The following is an 18,195-nucleotide window of genomic DNA, read 5'->3' as shown; positions in this document are numbered from 1 at the left end:
TCAAAAGATATATATTATATATATCAAAAGATATATATATATATTATATATATATCAATATATATATAAAAGCTGCTAGCATTCAGCTTTCAGTTCTATGGGACATGGAACTCAGTGAAGTTGCCATTTCTGAAAATCACAACTGCACTCATTTTTGTTTGCATATGTTAAAATTTCCAGAACGTGTTGATTAGGAAACTGTTATTAGCTCCTGTGTTACTTCCAAGTGGCAGACTAAAATACAAATAGAACACAAGAGATGTCTCATACCAAATTTGGTGAAAATCAGTTTTCACTTAAGAAAGTAAAAAAATGAAACATATGCTAGAAAAATCCTTGTGCTGGATTGATGGAACAAAATTGATGATTTCCTTTGAAGAGGGTGTGTGTGTGTGTGTGTGTGTGTGTGTGTGTGTGTGTGTGTGTGCTTGTGCGTGCGTGCGTGCGCGCACACACACGTGCATACTTATACAGGTATTATGTTATCAAAGCCATTCTTAAAGACTAAAAGAGAAGCCAAGAGTGACGGCTCATGACTGTAGTTTCAGCAATTGAGAGGCTGAGGCAGAAGGATTGATACACTTCCAAGGCCAGCCTGGGCTATGTAGTGAGTTCTAAGCTAGCCTGAGCTTGTCTCAACTCATCCCTATGATTTTTTTTTAAACATCTAAATACAGAAGGAAAAGTGAAATGGAAATCAAATGGCAGACAAGATACTTCAACATAATCCCTTCTCTTGTCAAGAAAGAACAATCCTTCCCCTGTGTGTTATGTACTCCAAGCAAGAACCCTGGTGCTCCTCCTGCACACTGCCTCTCCTGCCTCTTTTGGTGTCAATATCACAACTGATGTGCGCCATAGCTGGTAGATTGTGTTGTGTCTGCAAATTCCCCTTTAGTTTCCTTTTTGAAAAAAAAAAAATTCTGGTTGCTTTTGCCGTTATAGGTTAACTAAAGATTTCTCAAGCTCTGTTTCACAATCTGAGCAATACATTGAAATATTATATATAGACATTAGTTAAGAAAAAAATGCCATTGTAATCTATTTACCCTATTTAGAACTTTAAATGTATTTTTAAGTTTCTCATTTTTCTGATATCCTTTAGTTAAGTTTTACACCTCTCTATATAAGGGTTATATGCAATTGTCATAAAGCTTTATATACATGAATATATTCACATGGAACATATTTAATATATGAGTTTAATATGTACATAGTTTCTCCTAATATATATATTTATATATATATATATATCATATTGCATAGTAGTATATACTAGTTACTAAAACATACCCTGTAGCCATAATATGATGTATAATACTTAATACAATAAGTATTGCTACTGTGTGATTATTGTTTATACTCTTTAAAATGATGTATGTGCTGGATTGTGTGTGATAATCTTATACTAGCCCCGTTCTTGCTATTTTAATATGGAAGGGATTGTCTTAGGCTTTAGAACAAGAATACAAACCATCATTAATTCTTGTCACTTTGTTGCCAGCACTTCTTGCCTTTGGTCTGTTGACTCTGCTTGGAAAACAAGCAGAGTTGTGCGGAACAGCAGACCCTACTGACCTCTGCCCTCTGTGCCTCTAATGGAGGGAGGTGCTTTTAATGTTTCATTGTTGAGTGAGATGTCCACAATGACATTTTGCAGAGATCTCTGTTCAGAGTATGGAGTTTCCTTTATCTCCCCCGCTCCCCCAGTTTACTCAACAACAGCTTCCAATTTTCTCCATTTCCCAAGCTAACTCCTAAGTGTGCCTGGACTGCCTTGCACTGCTTCCTGCTGCTGCTCCTTGGCTGTTCTGAGGTCTCTGCCAGGAGATGATGCCAACACCTTTCCGGATTCCTGCTGAGCGCTTCCTAGCTCTCTCTCTCCCTGTGTCTGTCTGTCACTCTTCTTCTGCCTACTTGGTAACCGTGTTGGGACAGAGATGACTTTCTTTTAGACCCAAAGTCCTAGAGCCAAGGTCCATCCATCTCTGTGTTCTGATGCCCAACCTCCCTGACAGGCATGCAGAAGCAGCTTGGTGAAAATTGTCTCAGTAGAATGAGCAAATGACTCACTGGGAGTTTTTCTCTGGGTGATACAGTAAGTAGCCTATTCCACTGACCTTTATTGTTGCTTACAGTTACTTTTCAATTTATTCTCTTTTTGGCGCGTATTTTATGTTGAAAATGGTCTTTTGAAAATAAGGTATCTTGGGAAAGGGAGCCAAGAATAACACAATTTTACATTTACTATTTAACTTTTGGCAACAGGCTAGCTTTTGTTGGTGGTCGGCGATTCTTAGGTGATGGTAAGCTGTGGTTGAACTTTTCTCTTATGAGAAGATTTATTTATTTATGTCCATATTTTTGTGCAGGGGATAACCATCAGACCATTGGTGGAGTTCCTTGATGTTAAGAGATCCAATAAGAAGCAGCAAGCCGTCAGTGAAGAGATCCACTGCCGGGTGGGTGCCGAGCGAAGAACAGCTTCATAATGGAAACGTGGAGTAATCAGAGAAACAGTTCCGCACTAGTGTGCATTCCTAGAGGGGAAGGGAACAGCAGAAAACTATAGGGGGTGGGGGAGGCCTTTAGAAGGTCTGTGATGGTCAAAGTCTGCTAAAGTCCTGAACTCGCTGAGGGAAAATCAAGCCTTCAACCTGAAAAGGTTTCTACTACCCATTTCTTGTAATTTTGAAAGTTATGATCAAACTTTGGGTGATCAAAGTAATGAAAAAATTGCCTAAGAAGCAGACAATTGAAGATAGATAAATGGCTTATAGCTGGGCAGTGGTGCCACACGCCTTTGATCCCAGCACTCTGGAGGCAGAGGCAGGCAGATCTTCGTGAGTTTGAGGCCAGCTTGGTCTACAGAGTGAGTTCTAGGACAGCCAAAGCTACACAGAGAAACTCTGTCTCAAAAAAACAGAAACAAAAACAAAAAGGTTGGCTTATGGCTTTCAACAAAACAAACTGTGTGGGGTGATAGATCGTGCACCCTAATAAAATTTGCCTGAAGATCAGAGGATGGAACAAGCCACTGGATTAAACACAGATGCCAGGGAGTGGTAGCACACACCTTTAATCCTAGCATTTGGAAGGCAGAGATCCATCTGGATCTCTGTGAGTTCAAAGCCGTGAGACTGACTCAGTTTAGAAGAAAAACAGAGCCAGGCAGTGGTGGCACACACCTTGAATCCCAGAACTTGGGATCTCATGACTTTGCCTGGGAAGCACACATGCCTTTAGTTCCAGGAAGTGATGGCTGGGCAGAGAAAGGTATATAAGGCGTGAGGAGACAGGAACTAGAATCTTGTTCGGGCTAAGGAGTCTTAGTGGTAAGACATGGCAGTGGTGTATTCCTTTTTCTCTGATCTTCAGACAAATTTTCCTAGGGTACACAATGTATCACCACAACTGTGGGTATCATTGGAGTTAGGCATGATGCCAAAAGAATGAAAATGATCAGCTGCCAGAAAAAGTAAATTGATTGGCTTGTCTTTTCTTCTGTTTTAGTTTTTTGATCACGTGAAGACTGGGATTGAAGATGTTTGTGGACACTGGGGTCACAACTTCTGGAGAGACAAGTAAGATGCCTTGCAACATTCTATCAAAGTGGCTCTGGGTCACTCTTGAAAACAAAACATAGGAGCTGTGCTGTCTTCCAGGCTGGGAATCCTATGTTGTTGTTGCTGTGTGTCCTTTTAAGGTGACGCTTAGCTATAGACAGGCATGGTGATATATACTTATGATCCCAGAACAGGGGAGGCTAAGGTAGGAGGCTCTACATGAGTTCAAGGTCAACAACCTTGGCTACTTAGTGACGGTGCCAACGACAACAGTGTCTCAGCTATGACGGAGATATAAAATTGTTACAAATGAGGCAAAAGTTAATTTCCCGGGGCAGGCGTTGGTGGCACAGGCCTTTAATCCCAGCACTCGGGAGGCAGAGCCAGGCGGATCTCTGTGAGTTTGAGGCCAGCCTGGGCTGCCAAGTAAGTTCCAGGAAAGGCGCAAATCTACACAGAGAAACCCTGTCTCGAAAAAAAAAAAAAAAGTTTATTTCCCCGTGTGAATAGCCGGAAGTCGGAGACTCCGGCTTGGCCTATGAGAGCTTGACTTCCACATTCCCAAGGGTAGAGCCACTCACCAACAGTCGCCTCCATGCTTGCCCTTGGGGCCAAACTGCTCCCTCGGTGTCACCCATTTCCGGCTGCAGGATGGAAGAAAGACCACTGAAAGACAAGACATCTTCTGCCGCCTCTAACCAAGGTCCTCAAAAGCAGTCAAACAGCTTTTCCATGCAGATCCCATGGCTAGGGTCAACCTTTGTGGCCATTCCTCACTGCAAAAGAACCAAGAGGCCCAGTCGATGAGTTAAAAGTTAAGGGTTCCATTCCTGTCTATTCTGATACACAAGGGTAAGGGGCATAGGAAAGGGAGAGACTCACAGAGAATAATAGTAAACCTATTAAAAATAGTAGAAAAAACACGAGCTTACATTGAGGGATTCATGTACCTGAAAGATTATATTTATAGAAAGTACTCATGAGTTCAGGCACACACACACACACACACACACACACACACACACACACACACACACACACACACGAGAATTTACTTAAAAAAAAAAGGCTGTGTGTGGTGGTCAGATACAATTTAATACCTGTCTTCATCGTTGTTATAAATTGAGATGGGAACAATCAACCAGACAGGCTGACAAGATCAAGAAGTGAAGGGATTCTGACAGCTACATTTGAAACGATTTGAAAAGGGGCCTACGATCCACCCCTCACCAGCTAATGGGAGTGCATGGTGGGCACCTCTTCCCTGGACACATTTGGTGCCATCCATGATGGTTATCAGGAGCAACCATGTGTTGGGAACTGGCTAATGCTATCATCAGACCCCTTTTCTTATAGAGCGATCTGTGAGCATTTGTGCACCTCTCATTGGCTAGGGCCGACTTCTGACAGAGCAGAGTTTAAGCTGGAATGTGAGGCCAGAGGGACACGTTCTAGACTGTACTAAGATATTTCCTCTTGCTTTTCTTTCCTAACTTGCTTACAGAAATTTTACACTACTACTCGCTCATTGATATCAACTTGGTTGTCTGTTGATCTATGTATTTAAAGCGGAAGAATGTTGAATGGTTCTATTTGCTCATACATGTAGCTACATAAGATGTATATGTCACAGAGTTGTATGTGTAAAATTATATAGTAGAGTCATATAATAAGCAGATGTGTGTGTGAGAGAGAGAGAGAGAGAAAGAGAGAGAGAGAGAGAGAGAGAGAGAGAGAGAGAGAGAGAGAGAGAGGAGAAACAGGAAAGAGGAAGGGAGGAAGGAGGGGTGAGATCCTTAAGGAATTCAGTGAGTTACAAAGACATTAGTACCAGAGCAATTACAAAGCTTACAGCACTGTTCATGTTCACGGATGGTAGAAGGTCCCTTGAGCTTAGCCTTACTTCATAAATCAAGGAAAGATATTTTTGTACAGGTAGGATACCCAGTTAACCACCTGGGAGCACAAGGTAATAAAGCAGACTAAACCTGCACTGTAAAACTTGGAACAAATTGCTATTGCTCTTGTGAAACATACATTTTTTTTTTCTGACTGTGGGATTAAAGCCAGCCCACTGTGCCTGCCTTCTTCTCTCTCCAACTCTGCTGTACACCCTAGGAATTTCCTCACATAGCTGGGCCCTTCTATGTGCCAAACCAATAAAACAGACTTTCTTCTCCTTTTTTCCCATTGTTTTACCTTCTTTCTTTTGACCCAATCACGTTTTCCTTTCTATAGATTCCCATCAGTACCCTCTCAACGTGATGAGTGAGAGGCCTCATGCAGACTAGCATGTTTCCTTTCAAAAGCAAAGATCAGGTTTCACATTTCTCCCACCCTTCTGCATCCAAGTAGGGAGAATGCAGACACATGTAAGTAAGCACACACTAGGTCAGCAGCTCCTGGGCACGATTAGGAAAAAGAGGTGCTGCCCTATTTGGCTCTCTATTACTGCGAGAAAGACCAGGACCTGAAGCAATGTGTGGAGGAATGGGTTTATTTCATCTTATAGCTTGCAGTGGACCCTAAGGGGGAAGTCAGGGCAGGAACTCAAGGCAGGAACAGAGACCATGGAGGAACATTGCTTCCTGGCTTGTTCTTCATGGCTAGTTCAGCCCGCTTTTTTAAATACCACCAGGACCACCTGCCCAGGGGTGGCCCAACCCACACTTGACTGGTCTCTACCAGGTCAATCACTAATCAAGAAAATGGGGATCTTACAAAGGCACATTCTCAGTTGAGGTTCCTTCTTCCTTGATAGCTCTAGTTTGTGTCAAGTTGATGAAAAATCCTAACTAGCTCAAGAAGGGGGAGGGGGTGAGGCTGTGATCACGATCACGTGGATTTGAAGTGGAATTCAGGTCAAAGTCAGAGGAGGTACACATGTCCCGAGTCTCAGGCAGCTAGTGTCTGAGGTCCATGGATGTCTTGCAGGCAGACCTCCCAAGGAAGCCATAGTCGGACTGTGAACATTAATAAGAATGGTGCAAACATTTGGCTCCTGTTTGGAGGCAACTGCCAAATGACTTTTTACCAGGAATGAATAGTCTTCATTAATCCACAAGCATTTTAGACTTCCATGTTCCATTATCACACCAACGTCAAAACATTTTCTTGATTGTCATGTATACTGCACAGTCACCAGGAAAGTGGGTATGGGAGACTGGTGTGGACACACACCATTTTCAAATCACTTCTGCACATGACCTCTTTGGTGTGTACAGAACCAGGGACACTACTCAAAGGGATGTACAGAAAGAAGCCATGGTTCGAGCATGCTGGATATCTTTCCCCGTCCTCCATAGCCCTGGTGTGAGAGAATCTCATTGACCCTGGAAGAGAACTCTTAGGGCACCTGATCACTTGAGAACAGAATGAAAGGTGACACAGTGGAGACATTGCTCAGGCCCAGCTAGCAGGAGTCTCACAATGTGAAAGAGAACACCTATGTGGAGCTTGGCAAAGGGTTGGGGAGGGACATAAAGCAATAAGAAAACACACACTCCCCGTGCAGGAGAGAACAGCTGCCTCTCCTATCCCTGTTCGCTCTTCCGTTTGTTTATCTTCAGGAAAAATCTAAAACAATAATAGTCATATGAGAAGCGCTAGAGACTCAGTATTACTGTTGAGAATCCTGGCTCCGGGAGCCTAACACAAAATTCAAAATAAACATCGGAAAGAGTAGGCCCCGCTTTCATATAGTAGTGGGTCACTAGCACGGTGTATTCAGGGTAGTGCTTTAATTATTCAGATCCCTCCAGTATTTAGAACAAAGGACCAGTGCCAAGAAGGTTGGTTAACATTGGTTTCATTCATGGCACAGGTGTGCCAGTAAACTTCTTTGGGTTGATGGTGAATCAACGCTACATACTTCTTTCTTTCTCAAGGAACATTTATTGCATGTTGTTTTACTCATATACTGGCATGTGGTGTTACATAACAAGCCGTCCCCCAAAGCCAGTGGATCAAAATAGCAGTCATTTATTATTAAATTGTGTGAGTCAAGAAGCTCCAAGTGGGCTGGACTAGAATGGGCGGGGCTAGTCTGGGCTGGGCTTGGGCTTGTTCTTGATGCTGTGGGTTGGATGGTAGTCAGTTGACTCTGCCAGAGCTTGTCTCATATGGTAGGGGTAAAATAACTGCTTCATCCACATGCTATTCACGTTGGTTCATACCACTTCATAGATATGATGGTGTGTGGCTATGATGATATGGACATACAGGATCCAGGCTTCAGTAGTAAGCCTCTTTGATCATTAAGCCAGTAGGAAGCTATTCACCAAAACAATGTAACATTATTGATCCCAGTGACTAGGAAAATGGCAGGGGTCATCTAGGCCACGGCAGAAAGCTATTGCTGGGTTTTGGCAGATGTGGATACAGGAAGGCACAGGGGCCACAATACCACACATGCTTACACTGTGCCTGGCTTAGCTCTCAGCATTGGTGATACAGGGGTGGAGTAATACTGTATAATATATATATATATATATATATATATATATATATATAATATATATATATATAAAACTCCCTGTAATCCTTACTTTACATTTGACTGCTAGGAGATAGGCTATAAGATGAATAAGAACATTACACATCATGCCACAAAATGAGAGCTAGTGGGCTGAAAAATACATCTAAGGAATGAGAGAGGAGATGGAGTATAAAGGAGTGTCCAACTAGAACAAGATAGAAGTAGCTTGCATTGGGAGCATAGGGGGCAGAGGTCTGGCTTGTGGAGGTTCTTTTGAGATAGTTACTACTGCATGTTGTTGAGAGACAGACATAAAGGCGATATAAGAAAACATTCCTAGTAGGTGGGACAATGACTATAAAGCTCCTCAGAGTACAAATGATGAGTGTCAGAGACAGAAAGAGCCACACTGAACTGAAGGGCAGAGCCACGCTCAAGCACCTCGAGCGTGTACCATCGTGCTGTTACTCAGATGACATTTCAACTAGAGAGTCTGGTTTCTGTGCTAATACACTGTAGGGCGGGGACATGTGTTAGGTGCCCAATTCAGTATCAGAGTGCAGGAAAATAAAAAAAAATAAAAAAAAAAAAAACAATGGCATCTGGGACCAGAGTAATGGCACTAGAGGAGGTGAGAAGCGATCACAATTTTGTATGCATCCATTTGATGGTGGAACTTAAAATGATTGCTCATTGAGTGGTATGGAATGCTAGTTCAGTCAGGGATGTCATAACAACTTTGTATGCAGTAGGTAGTTTAAACAACAGAAATGTCTTGCGTCACTTTTATGAAGAATATAAAGTCTAGGAGCAGGGTGTTAACAGTGTCCATTCACCTCCAGGGCTCTAAGGGAAGGGGGTGCTGGTGTTTGCTTGCAGAGGGCTGTGCTCTGTGACTCTTCACACTCGGGTCTCTCTGTGTGTCTGTGACTAAGTCCACCCTTCTTACCAGTGTGCCAGTCACACTAAGCGGAGCCCACCCTAACGACATCATCTCAACTTAATCATGCTTGTGAAGAGCATGTCTCCAAATACGGTCTCGGTCTGATGCACTAGGAATTAGGAATTCAGCCTAGGGACTTTGGCTGGGACACTTCAGCCCATAACATGAAATACAGAAGGGAAAGATTACACAGGACATTGAAGAGTTTGGCCTGGTGGAGGTCGGGGGGAGGGCTAGGAAGATTGGTTCAGTTTGAACACATGGAGTTTGGATACTTGTTAGTTACACTGTATATATATATATATGCATATATCTGTACACATGAAAGTATATATAAAAATAAACATATGGTAAGACCAGTTTAACTTTGCTATGTTTTTACTCAGGAGTACTTTTCTTAGTCAATGAGTTCCATTCATTAATTTAAATTCCGACTTTACTTATTTATAGGTTTAAGAAATTTGATGACAAATACCTTCGGAAGCTCCTGATTCGGGAAAACCAACCCAAGTCTAGCATTGTGTCCTTATATAAAAAGCTTGAGATAAAACATGCCATTGAGATGGCGGAGACTGGAATGATAAGTACCGTCCCCTCGTTTGCGTCTCTTAAGTGAGTATCACTTTGCAGAGTGAAGCTAATAACAATAAGGAGGCACTGGTATGGTTTTGAAACCTGTGATAGTAATAGTATTATTAGAATATTAATAATAGTATTGTTGGTGTAAGTCCTCGGGTGGTGACTTAAGATCTCGGAGCGGAATGGGATTTGATTAGATGACAGATCTGGGTAGATAGTCTGTGTGTCATATTTATGTTACATTATGCTGTATGTTGTGCTATATGAGAATGGCAAGTCCAAAGTTGCAGTCATGTTTAGGGGTCCCATGCCGTTGTCAAATTAGCCTTGGGAAGTTCAGTACTGGTTGAAAGTGAGTTAAAATTCTCTCAGCCTTGCTTTCACATGGAAGGCTTTCAAGGCGTGTTAGGTTTGCTACTGTGAGTATACACAGAATACAGCTATTTCCTTATTAACTATTCACAGTAGTGTAGTTAGGCTTGGGGGAAACAGACATGGACTCCAGCTGCAGTGACTCGGCTCTGGCTGCACACTGGGAACACCTGGGGAGTGTTAAAGACTGTAGAGGCTGGCGTTGTCACTCCATAAGAACTCAGTCCACAAGCCTTTGTGATGGGACTTAATTAAATACAGCTAACCAAGTTTCTATTGGAATGGACACTTCTGCATTACCTTCTGCTAGCAATAATGAATCGGTAACACTGTGAGTCATTCTCTTAAAACGAATCACACGAGAAGCTGGCTGTGGTAACTCACACCTGTAGTCACAGTGTACCCGGGCTGAGGTCTCAGGATGGTGAGCTTCAGGCCAGCCTGGGCTACGACACAGACCGTGGGTTTGTGGGGAGCATGATGTAATAGTAGACTCTGTGGAAACTTATGCACAGTTAAACTTATTAGGAATGATTTTACCATGGAAATAAGTTTCAGAAACTTAATTATTCTAAAACTGAGTATTTTAAAAATATTTAGAATGTTTGAAAACATTGAGCAATTCCTAATTGTTCTTTTTAAACTAAAATCTTACTGTGAAGTAATGATGTTATAGCACCAAAGAAGAAATTCAATGATTAAAATATTTTCCCCCTCTTAAACTTTTACAGTGATTGCCGTGAAGAAAAAATAAGGAAGCTCACACCAGGTGAAATGGACGAAATTAGAGAGATACTATCAAGGAATCTCTATCAAATCCGTCAACGGGTAGGAAAAATTTATGCACCAAAATACTTACTTGATTTCGGCTGAAAACATGCTTTCCAGCTGGGAACTGTAAATAGATACCTCCATAACATGACCTGCTCCTGTGAGCACCACACTGGGCAATCTTTCTTGTTCTCTCAGGCCCCGTCCTGGAGACTCTCTAAGTTCTTCCAGACACCTCAGCTGAAGCATCAAAGGCCTGGGGGCTCTGTCTGGTCCTTAAGTTTTAAAGATAAGGAGTGATGTGCTGGCCAATTATGAAGAAGTGATCTGACTGTTTTTGTATCTGAAAATACTTGTAGGGCTGGGGTCATAGCTCAGCAGTCAAGAGGGTGCCCTGCTCTTCCAGAGGACCTGAGTTCTGTTTCCAGCCCCCATGCAGGGTGACCCACAATCACCTGTAACTCCGGCTCCAGAGGGATCCAGTGCCTCTGAGGCATCTGCACACATGTGCACATACCCCCACATAGACAGTCACACACACACACACACACACACACACACACACACACACACACACAGAGAGAGATAATAAAATACAATCTTAAAAAGTCTTATAGCTTAGATTGTAAATGTATCAACTTTGTTTTCATAAAGTGCTAGAATCTCTTTCTTTATATCTCCTGAGTCATTTCTTTCACTGTATTCCCATTGTTAACACCTATTCTAATAACATGCACATTATATGTTAATAATATGCTAATGTTTTGGAGTCTTGCCATTTTCCAAGTGTCCTTTAGCACACTGTTTTTCTTGACTCCTTTAGTCCCTCCTGGTGGTAGGTGTTAGGTTGTTATCTCCATTTCACAGATGAGGAAACTAAGGCACACTCAGCTTGGCAGAGATCATCCTCATTTCTTCAGCGTTTATCCCTGTAGACTCAGCAGGCATTGCATCAGGCTGTCACCATTTCATCCGTGTTAGCCTTATTCCACCCCATTTCTCTAAAGCTCTTTGAAGGGCAGCAGCCTCCTGTTTAAAATGAAACAAAACAACAGTTGTTTCCAGGATAATTTGGGGCCACTACTACCAAGCTCCACTTTATCCAACATTATCCTGCATTCAATCCATCCACTCACTTCAGACTTTCATAGAACAACAGATTCTGTGCTCAGGCCATGGCCTGGGTAGTGTGTACTATCTCTCTATGCTTGGAGCCAGCCTCTGCTTCCTGCTAGCTGGCCCACAGCCTCCCATATTTCAGTGTTTGCCAAGAATCATCATACCATCCCAGCCCTATTCTAGATCAGATAACACATGGGGTTTATGCAGTGCTGCCAAATGAGCGTTTGCTTTCATGGCTTTATTAGACTCAGATGTCTAGCTAGATAGGAAACTTCTGGAGACAGAAGTAGAAGCTACACTGTGTCACCTTTTCATTGGCCTGCAGGACCTAGTACATTTCGGGACATGAGATATTTCCAAGACATCCATGCCAGTTCCGTCAGGAAATGAACTTAAGTACTAATTATGCTGCATGTGGTATGATCTGGGTAGCCCTCATTTAGAGGTGATAGTTGCTGGTGGTGACAGGACATCTCCTAATGACAGCCCTGATATTAGTCTGAGGATGTGGTGCCACCAAGTGTCAGGGTGACTCATTTTGTCAGCAATCTCTCTACTCAGTAGAGATTGTGTTTGAAAATGATTTTTGTTTTACTATTAATCATGGCTGGATGTATAGAAAGCAGACAAGGTGTTCACGAATTAAATTACTTTTCTAATTTACAAAGCTCACACTTTGCAGTAGAGGAAAAAAAACCACACTAATTTGCAGAAGGATGAAATCTTTCAAAAGCCGAGTGTTAAACTTTGAGACTCTGGATTTTAATTTTGGTTTTGTCCCACAGAGAAACTGACTTCACAGATGTAAACTCAAAGAAAAGTGAAGTTTTAAGCTGAGGAGACATGATGGATTGTTTGGGTGAAAAAATGCCCTGTGTACCTTGTCATTTCAGACCTTGTCGTATAACAGACACAACCTGACAGCGGACACAAGCGAGAGACAAGCCAAGGAGATCCTGATCCGCAGACGGCACAGCCTTCGGGAGAGCCTCAGGAAGGACAACAGCTTGAATCGGGAGCGCAGGGTAACTGTCGCCTTCAGAAGCACACGGACTCCAAGGGCAGAGCCCTCAGCTGTTCCCCTGACCAGCTGACAGGAAGGACCTTTGGCTCTGCTCTTTGAATGACCGCTGAAGGCCAATTCCCAGACGTCCTAGGGTGGAATAGCTAAGAAAGTCATTGTGCCATGTGCAGAGTCGCGATCCTATAGCCACAACTACTTGAAAAACTGAAGCAGAGCTGCTGGAGGCCAGCCTAGGCAATAGTGTGAGACATATCTTAAGAAAAAAACAATAGTTAATTCTTTTTATATTATTTCTTTTGTTTTTGTTTCATGTACTCAAAATCTTACATAACCCAGGCTGGACTTGAACTCACTATATAGCCAAGGATGTTTTTGAACTCCTGGTCCTCCTGGCTCTACCTCCAATGTGCAGGGTCTGTAGGCCTACATTATTCTACTTATTTTATATTCTTGCCAGTTTTAGACACATGGAATTCACTGGAGAGTAAAATGTATAGATTCCTATGCTTAAGATTCTTATGCTAGTGGAGAAAGAAAACCAATCAAATATACATTATGTTATACTTGAATGCAGTAAGTGCTTTGGAGGGAAAAAAAAACATGTTTTAAAAACCAAAGAAGGAAGTTGGCTGACACAATCAAAACACAGTTTTAATCAGAATGGCTGGACCCAGTTTCTATGAATGGGTAGTGATACAGTGACATGTGTAGACCACTGAGATACATTCTGAGGATGTGCTGTTGAGTGATTTTTGTGGTGTGAACATCACGTGTGTATAGACGACGACGAGACCTGTGCTGTTGCTAGGTGACAAGCTCCAGAGAACACTGCTGCACATTCCGTTGGCCTTTGATAGTCATGTGGCCCATGACAACATTTGAGCCTTCCAAGAATAGGTACTAGGGAACAAACTGCTGATGGCAGGCAAGTCTCACCTTCTCTGGAAAACTACAGGAAGCCCAGAGTGCCAGGGGATGTGAGCGTTCACAGTGCAATTTGCTCCACAGTCTAGCTGGGCAGGGACTTCTCAACAGATGAGGTAAATCATGGACAGGACAGAGTCAGTGACTGATATAGCATGGCAGGCTTTTATTTTCAATAAAGTTCTGTATTGGATCACCAGAAGTATTCGAACAGAAGACTGTTCTATGTGTGATATGCAGCAGCAACCATTAAAAACCACTTCCAGAATCTAAAGACAGATGTTCAGAATCTTAGTAACTTGATTTCATAACAATGTGTTATTCTGCCATTTTAAGATTAATTGAAATAAGTGAAACTTAAATTACCACATTTTAATGTATGTTCTTCCTCAGATATTCCACATCTTCCTTATGAATAACCCCTATGGACAAGGATGTCCATTTCCTTTAAGAACCAGTGGCTTCCACACCTTCCTAATGCCCCATTTATTTTCCTCCCTTTCTATTGACCTGCATTGGGTTTGGAAGGCATTTGGTTGTTGGAAGCACAATGGTTACAGTATCTAGAAAAGTAACTTTGGAATGAAGGATGAAAATTATATTTTAAAAGTCTAGTTTTGTCACCAAGTTTAGTTTCTAGTACACAGTAAGTGGCATTTGTGTCATCTGAATAACGTTTTCCATTTCTTTAACAGGCTTCCACTTCAACCTCCCGGTATTTATCCTTGCCTAAAAATACAAAGCTTCCAGAGACACTCCAGAAGAAGAAGAAAAGGATTTCAACTGAAGGTAATGCTTCTGTCTGGAGCAGAAATGCTTTTCAGTCTGTTTGCTAATGCTGAGTTTGGTTTTCTTCATTACAGAAGAACTCAATCATTGTGAATCTCAAGTAGCAAGAGGCTCCCTTTTATTAGCATTGTGACCTTGTTTAATGGATCTCTATCCGTATTATAAATAATGCAGTCACTTGTTTATCACAATGATCCTTTAAGTATAGCAAAAGCAAATCCTTTGACTATGGACTTACTAAGCTGTAAATGCAAAGTTATAAATCTGAAGATGTATAAGCATTTACATTTGTACAGAAATTCTAATGAATTTTCATAGACTCAACCATAGATGGTATTTCTCTGTTTGATGGTAATCTTCATGTACACACACAAGCTCTTTTCTGTAAATTCCAGAACTACATTAGGATCCGGTTTTATTAAATATGCGATGTAACCATTTAGACTCCTTTGCTTCCTCCCTTGTTTGTTTATGGAATTCACCAAGATGGGAACAATTTAAAGGTTGCTTGTGGCAATGGAGGGAGTCAGAAACTAGAAGCCATGAAAATGGAAGGCAGGATAGTAACTATTTGTAACTGTCAGTCTTGTTACCACTACATGCCGGCAGAAACATTCCATTCTAATCATGCCAGCTAGTAGGCAAGGGATGGGTCCCATCAGTGACCCTCCCATGAACTCCAGCACCCAGACCTGGCTCTAAGGTCTAATCACACTTCTTCCTTTTGCTTAGGAAGTTTACATTGATGCTTTGGTCCTTCTGTGGGCCGGTAAAGCAAGTCAGAAGCAAAGTGAGGCTGCAGGTGAAATTCCAGAAGAAGGGACGTATCTAAATAGCAGAAACTTCTTAGTTTGCTTGCCAGTGTCAGAGGCGGGGCTGAGCCCACTTGCCGGGGATCCTGGGTGCAGCTGAGAGCAGAGCCAGAGCTTCTGAGATTGAATTCCAGCCCCACTTCTTACTTGCTATTATCTGTTAGACCTTTAACCTCATTGTAAAAGTAGGAGGATGAGATGGAGTCAGTGGGAGCATGCATTTAGCAATTAAAGTTAAGTGCTTAAAAATGAGCGTGGGCACATTCTTGTGACACAGATGTTCAAGGTCACTCAGCGGGTGTTAAGAGTGTGCACGCCTTTGATCCCAGCCCTCGGGAGGCAGAGCCAGGCAGATCTCTGAGTTCGAGGCCAGCCTGGGCTACCAAGTGAGTTCCAGGAAAGGCACAAAGCTACATAGAGAAACCCTGTCTCGAAAAACCGAAAAAAAAAAAAAAAAAATTAAAAAAAAAATAGTGAGCCTTCTGGCCGGGCGGTGGTGGCGCACGCCTTTAATCCCAGCACTCGGGAGGCAGAGCTAGGCGGATCTCTGTGAGTTCAAGGCCAGCCTGGGCTACAGAGTGAGTTCCAGGACAGGCTCCAAAGCTACACAGAGAAACCCTGTCTTGGGGGGGAGGGAAGTGAGCCTTCTGGCTTCCTTCTTCCCCAGACCCCCCAGGAGGGGTTGTAGGACTCACTGGGGTTTAACTGGGACTTGGGCTATCTCGGTGATGCTCTGCTTGCCCACACTGCTCTTCTTGTTCTGTGACAGATGGCAATAGCAGCGACTCGGATACAGATGCCGGGACCACCGTGCTCAATTTGCAGCCTCGGGCCAGGCGCTTTTTGCCAGATCAGTTCTCCAAGAAAGCCTCCCAGGCCTACAAAATGGAGTGGAAGAACGAGGTGGACGCGGGTTCTGTACGAGTGCAACCCAGCACCCCTCCGGCACCCCGCAGTAAAGAGGGGGGCACCCAGACACCAGGGGTACTGAGGCAGCCCCTGCTCTCCAAAGACCAACAGTTCAGCCGAGGCAGGGAAGACAGTCTAACTGAAGACGTTCCACCCAAACCCCCACCGAGGCTGGTGCGACGGGCCTCCGAACCCGGGAACAGGAAAGGCCGCTTGGGCAATGAGAAGCCATGAGAGAAAAAGCCAAAGCAGGCTTGGGGTGAATGAGCTAGCGTGGCTGTGGCTTGTTACTCAAAAACCTGACCAGCTGTGGAATCCATGTAAAACCATCTATCTAGAAACATCCTTTGGGTGGTAGAGTCAAGCTACTGGTTCACGGGAGCAGCACTTAACCTATCCCAAGAAGAGGAAAGTCAAAGGAAGTCCCACAAAATGACTTTTGCGACTTTTTGGCCAGGAAATGTATTCTTTGCAGGCCTGAAGGAAAAAAAATATATATATATGTGTGCCTTTATTGAACTTGAATGACAGAACTTGAAGATTTTAACACACCTTTGTTGGTGAAAATTTTAATATATTACAAATATGCCTCAGTTTTTATTTATGAAAAAAATGTGTTTATCTGTAGTGACCGTGTTTTAAGGGGACAGCGCTAAAAGTGGTGAGAACATCTTTCCCAGGGGGTGAAGAGCAGCTCCTAGAGGTGGGTCCTAAGTTCCAGCTCCCACCTGTTCCATCCTGAGCTGATGGACCCACTCGGTGAAGGACAAGATTGCTCACAGCAGAGACCTTGGTGTGTAGCAGCAGGGCACTGGTTGAAATGTGTAGGCAGATGAAACAGCGTAGCTTTCAGGGTGTAGGTTGGAAGTCCGCGTTAACAACTTTGAAACAATGAAGGTCAGACGGCTCTTAACCTGTTCCTGTGTTTACCATGGCTTTGGAGTAATGTATAATCCCCACCTCCTCTTCCCCCCCAGGTACAGAAGGAAAGATTTGCTTGAGCCAAATCATTTCATTAGTGTTCATAGACTTGGTGGCAGCTTCTGAGATGTCCCACCTGTGAGGACCTCTTGTGGCCAGTGGGGAGACAGGGCAGCAATTACTGACCAAGTGGGTTTGATATTGTATGATACTGGGAGAACAACAGGGGTGGTTCCTTTTATATGCACCCATGGCCACCGGCTGTAATACAACTGTCCTGTAGTACACACAGAGCTCTGAGCTGGGAAGGGTGAAAACTTTCACAAGCCGTCTTCCAACGCTGAAGGAAATGGTGAGTCATCAGGTTTTGACTTTTGATGAGGAAGCACTTTTTGGAGAGAAATCCTACTTTTTGCACTAGTCTATAATTTGTTACCTCTTAACCTTTCGACGATGTAGTGACTTAAATTTGTCATTAAAAATCAGATTCTATTCTCTGGAGTACTTTTTAGGAGTATGGCAGAGAGAAACAGTGGGACACAATCATTAAAGATTCATATTTAAATCAATGTTTTTTAAGCTGTAGATTTATTGACTTGTCATTTCTTTTCTGAATAATTATCCTTTAACGCTTTCCTGGATTTACATTTTGAATGAAGCCACTACTGTTGTTTTTACTGAGTCCTTTTGGCCACAGCAAAGGATACAAAGTCATTTGGAAGGGGTTCCTCCTTTGCTTTTCTATTACTGTGACAAAAACATTCTGACCAAAAGCAACTTAGAGGAGGAAAGTAGTTATTTTCATCTTATACTTCCATGTCGCAGTCCATCCCTGAGGGACGTCTGGATGAGAACCGAAGCAGAACCTATGGAGGAAAGTTACAGGCTTGCTTTCAGGTCCACGCTTAGGTCACTTCCTCACACAGGGCAAGGCCCACCTTAGAGGTGGTGTGAGTCACAGTGGGCTGGGTCCTCCCACAACACTC

At 42.9% G+C, this 18,195-nt stretch overlaps 1 protein-coding gene across 1 annotated transcript in view; it reads left to right on the top strand.

Moving 5' to 3' along the window:
* Positions 1-17,778, top strand: part of Slc9a2 (solute carrier family 9 member A2) — an 87,580-nt gene extending 69,802 nt beyond the window's left edge. The window contains exons 6-12 of the mRNA XM_006987497.4: positions 2,373-2,462; positions 3,514-3,584; positions 9,437-9,598; positions 10,669-10,765; positions 12,724-12,855; positions 14,474-14,567; positions 16,149-17,778. Of these exons, the coding sequence (XP_006987559.2) occupies positions 2,373-2,462; positions 3,514-3,584; positions 9,437-9,598; positions 10,669-10,765; positions 12,724-12,855; positions 14,474-14,567; positions 16,149-16,522 (1,020 nt within the window). The 3' untranslated portion in view covers positions 16,523-17,778. The remainder of the gene's footprint in view (positions 1-2,372; positions 2,463-3,513; positions 3,585-9,436; positions 9,599-10,668; positions 10,766-12,723; positions 12,856-14,473; positions 14,568-16,148) is intronic.
* The last annotated feature ends 417 nt before the right edge of the window (positions 17,779-18,195 follow it).

The sequence above is a fragment of the Peromyscus maniculatus genome, chromosome 21 (genome assembly GCF_049852395.1).
Source record: "Peromyscus maniculatus bairdii isolate BWxNUB_F1_BW_parent chromosome 21, HU_Pman_BW_mat_3.1, whole genome shotgun sequence".
Lineage (NCBI taxonomy): Eukaryota > Metazoa > Chordata > Mammalia > Rodentia > Cricetidae > Peromyscus > Peromyscus maniculatus.
This window is presented reverse-complemented; position numbering and strand designations above follow the sequence as displayed.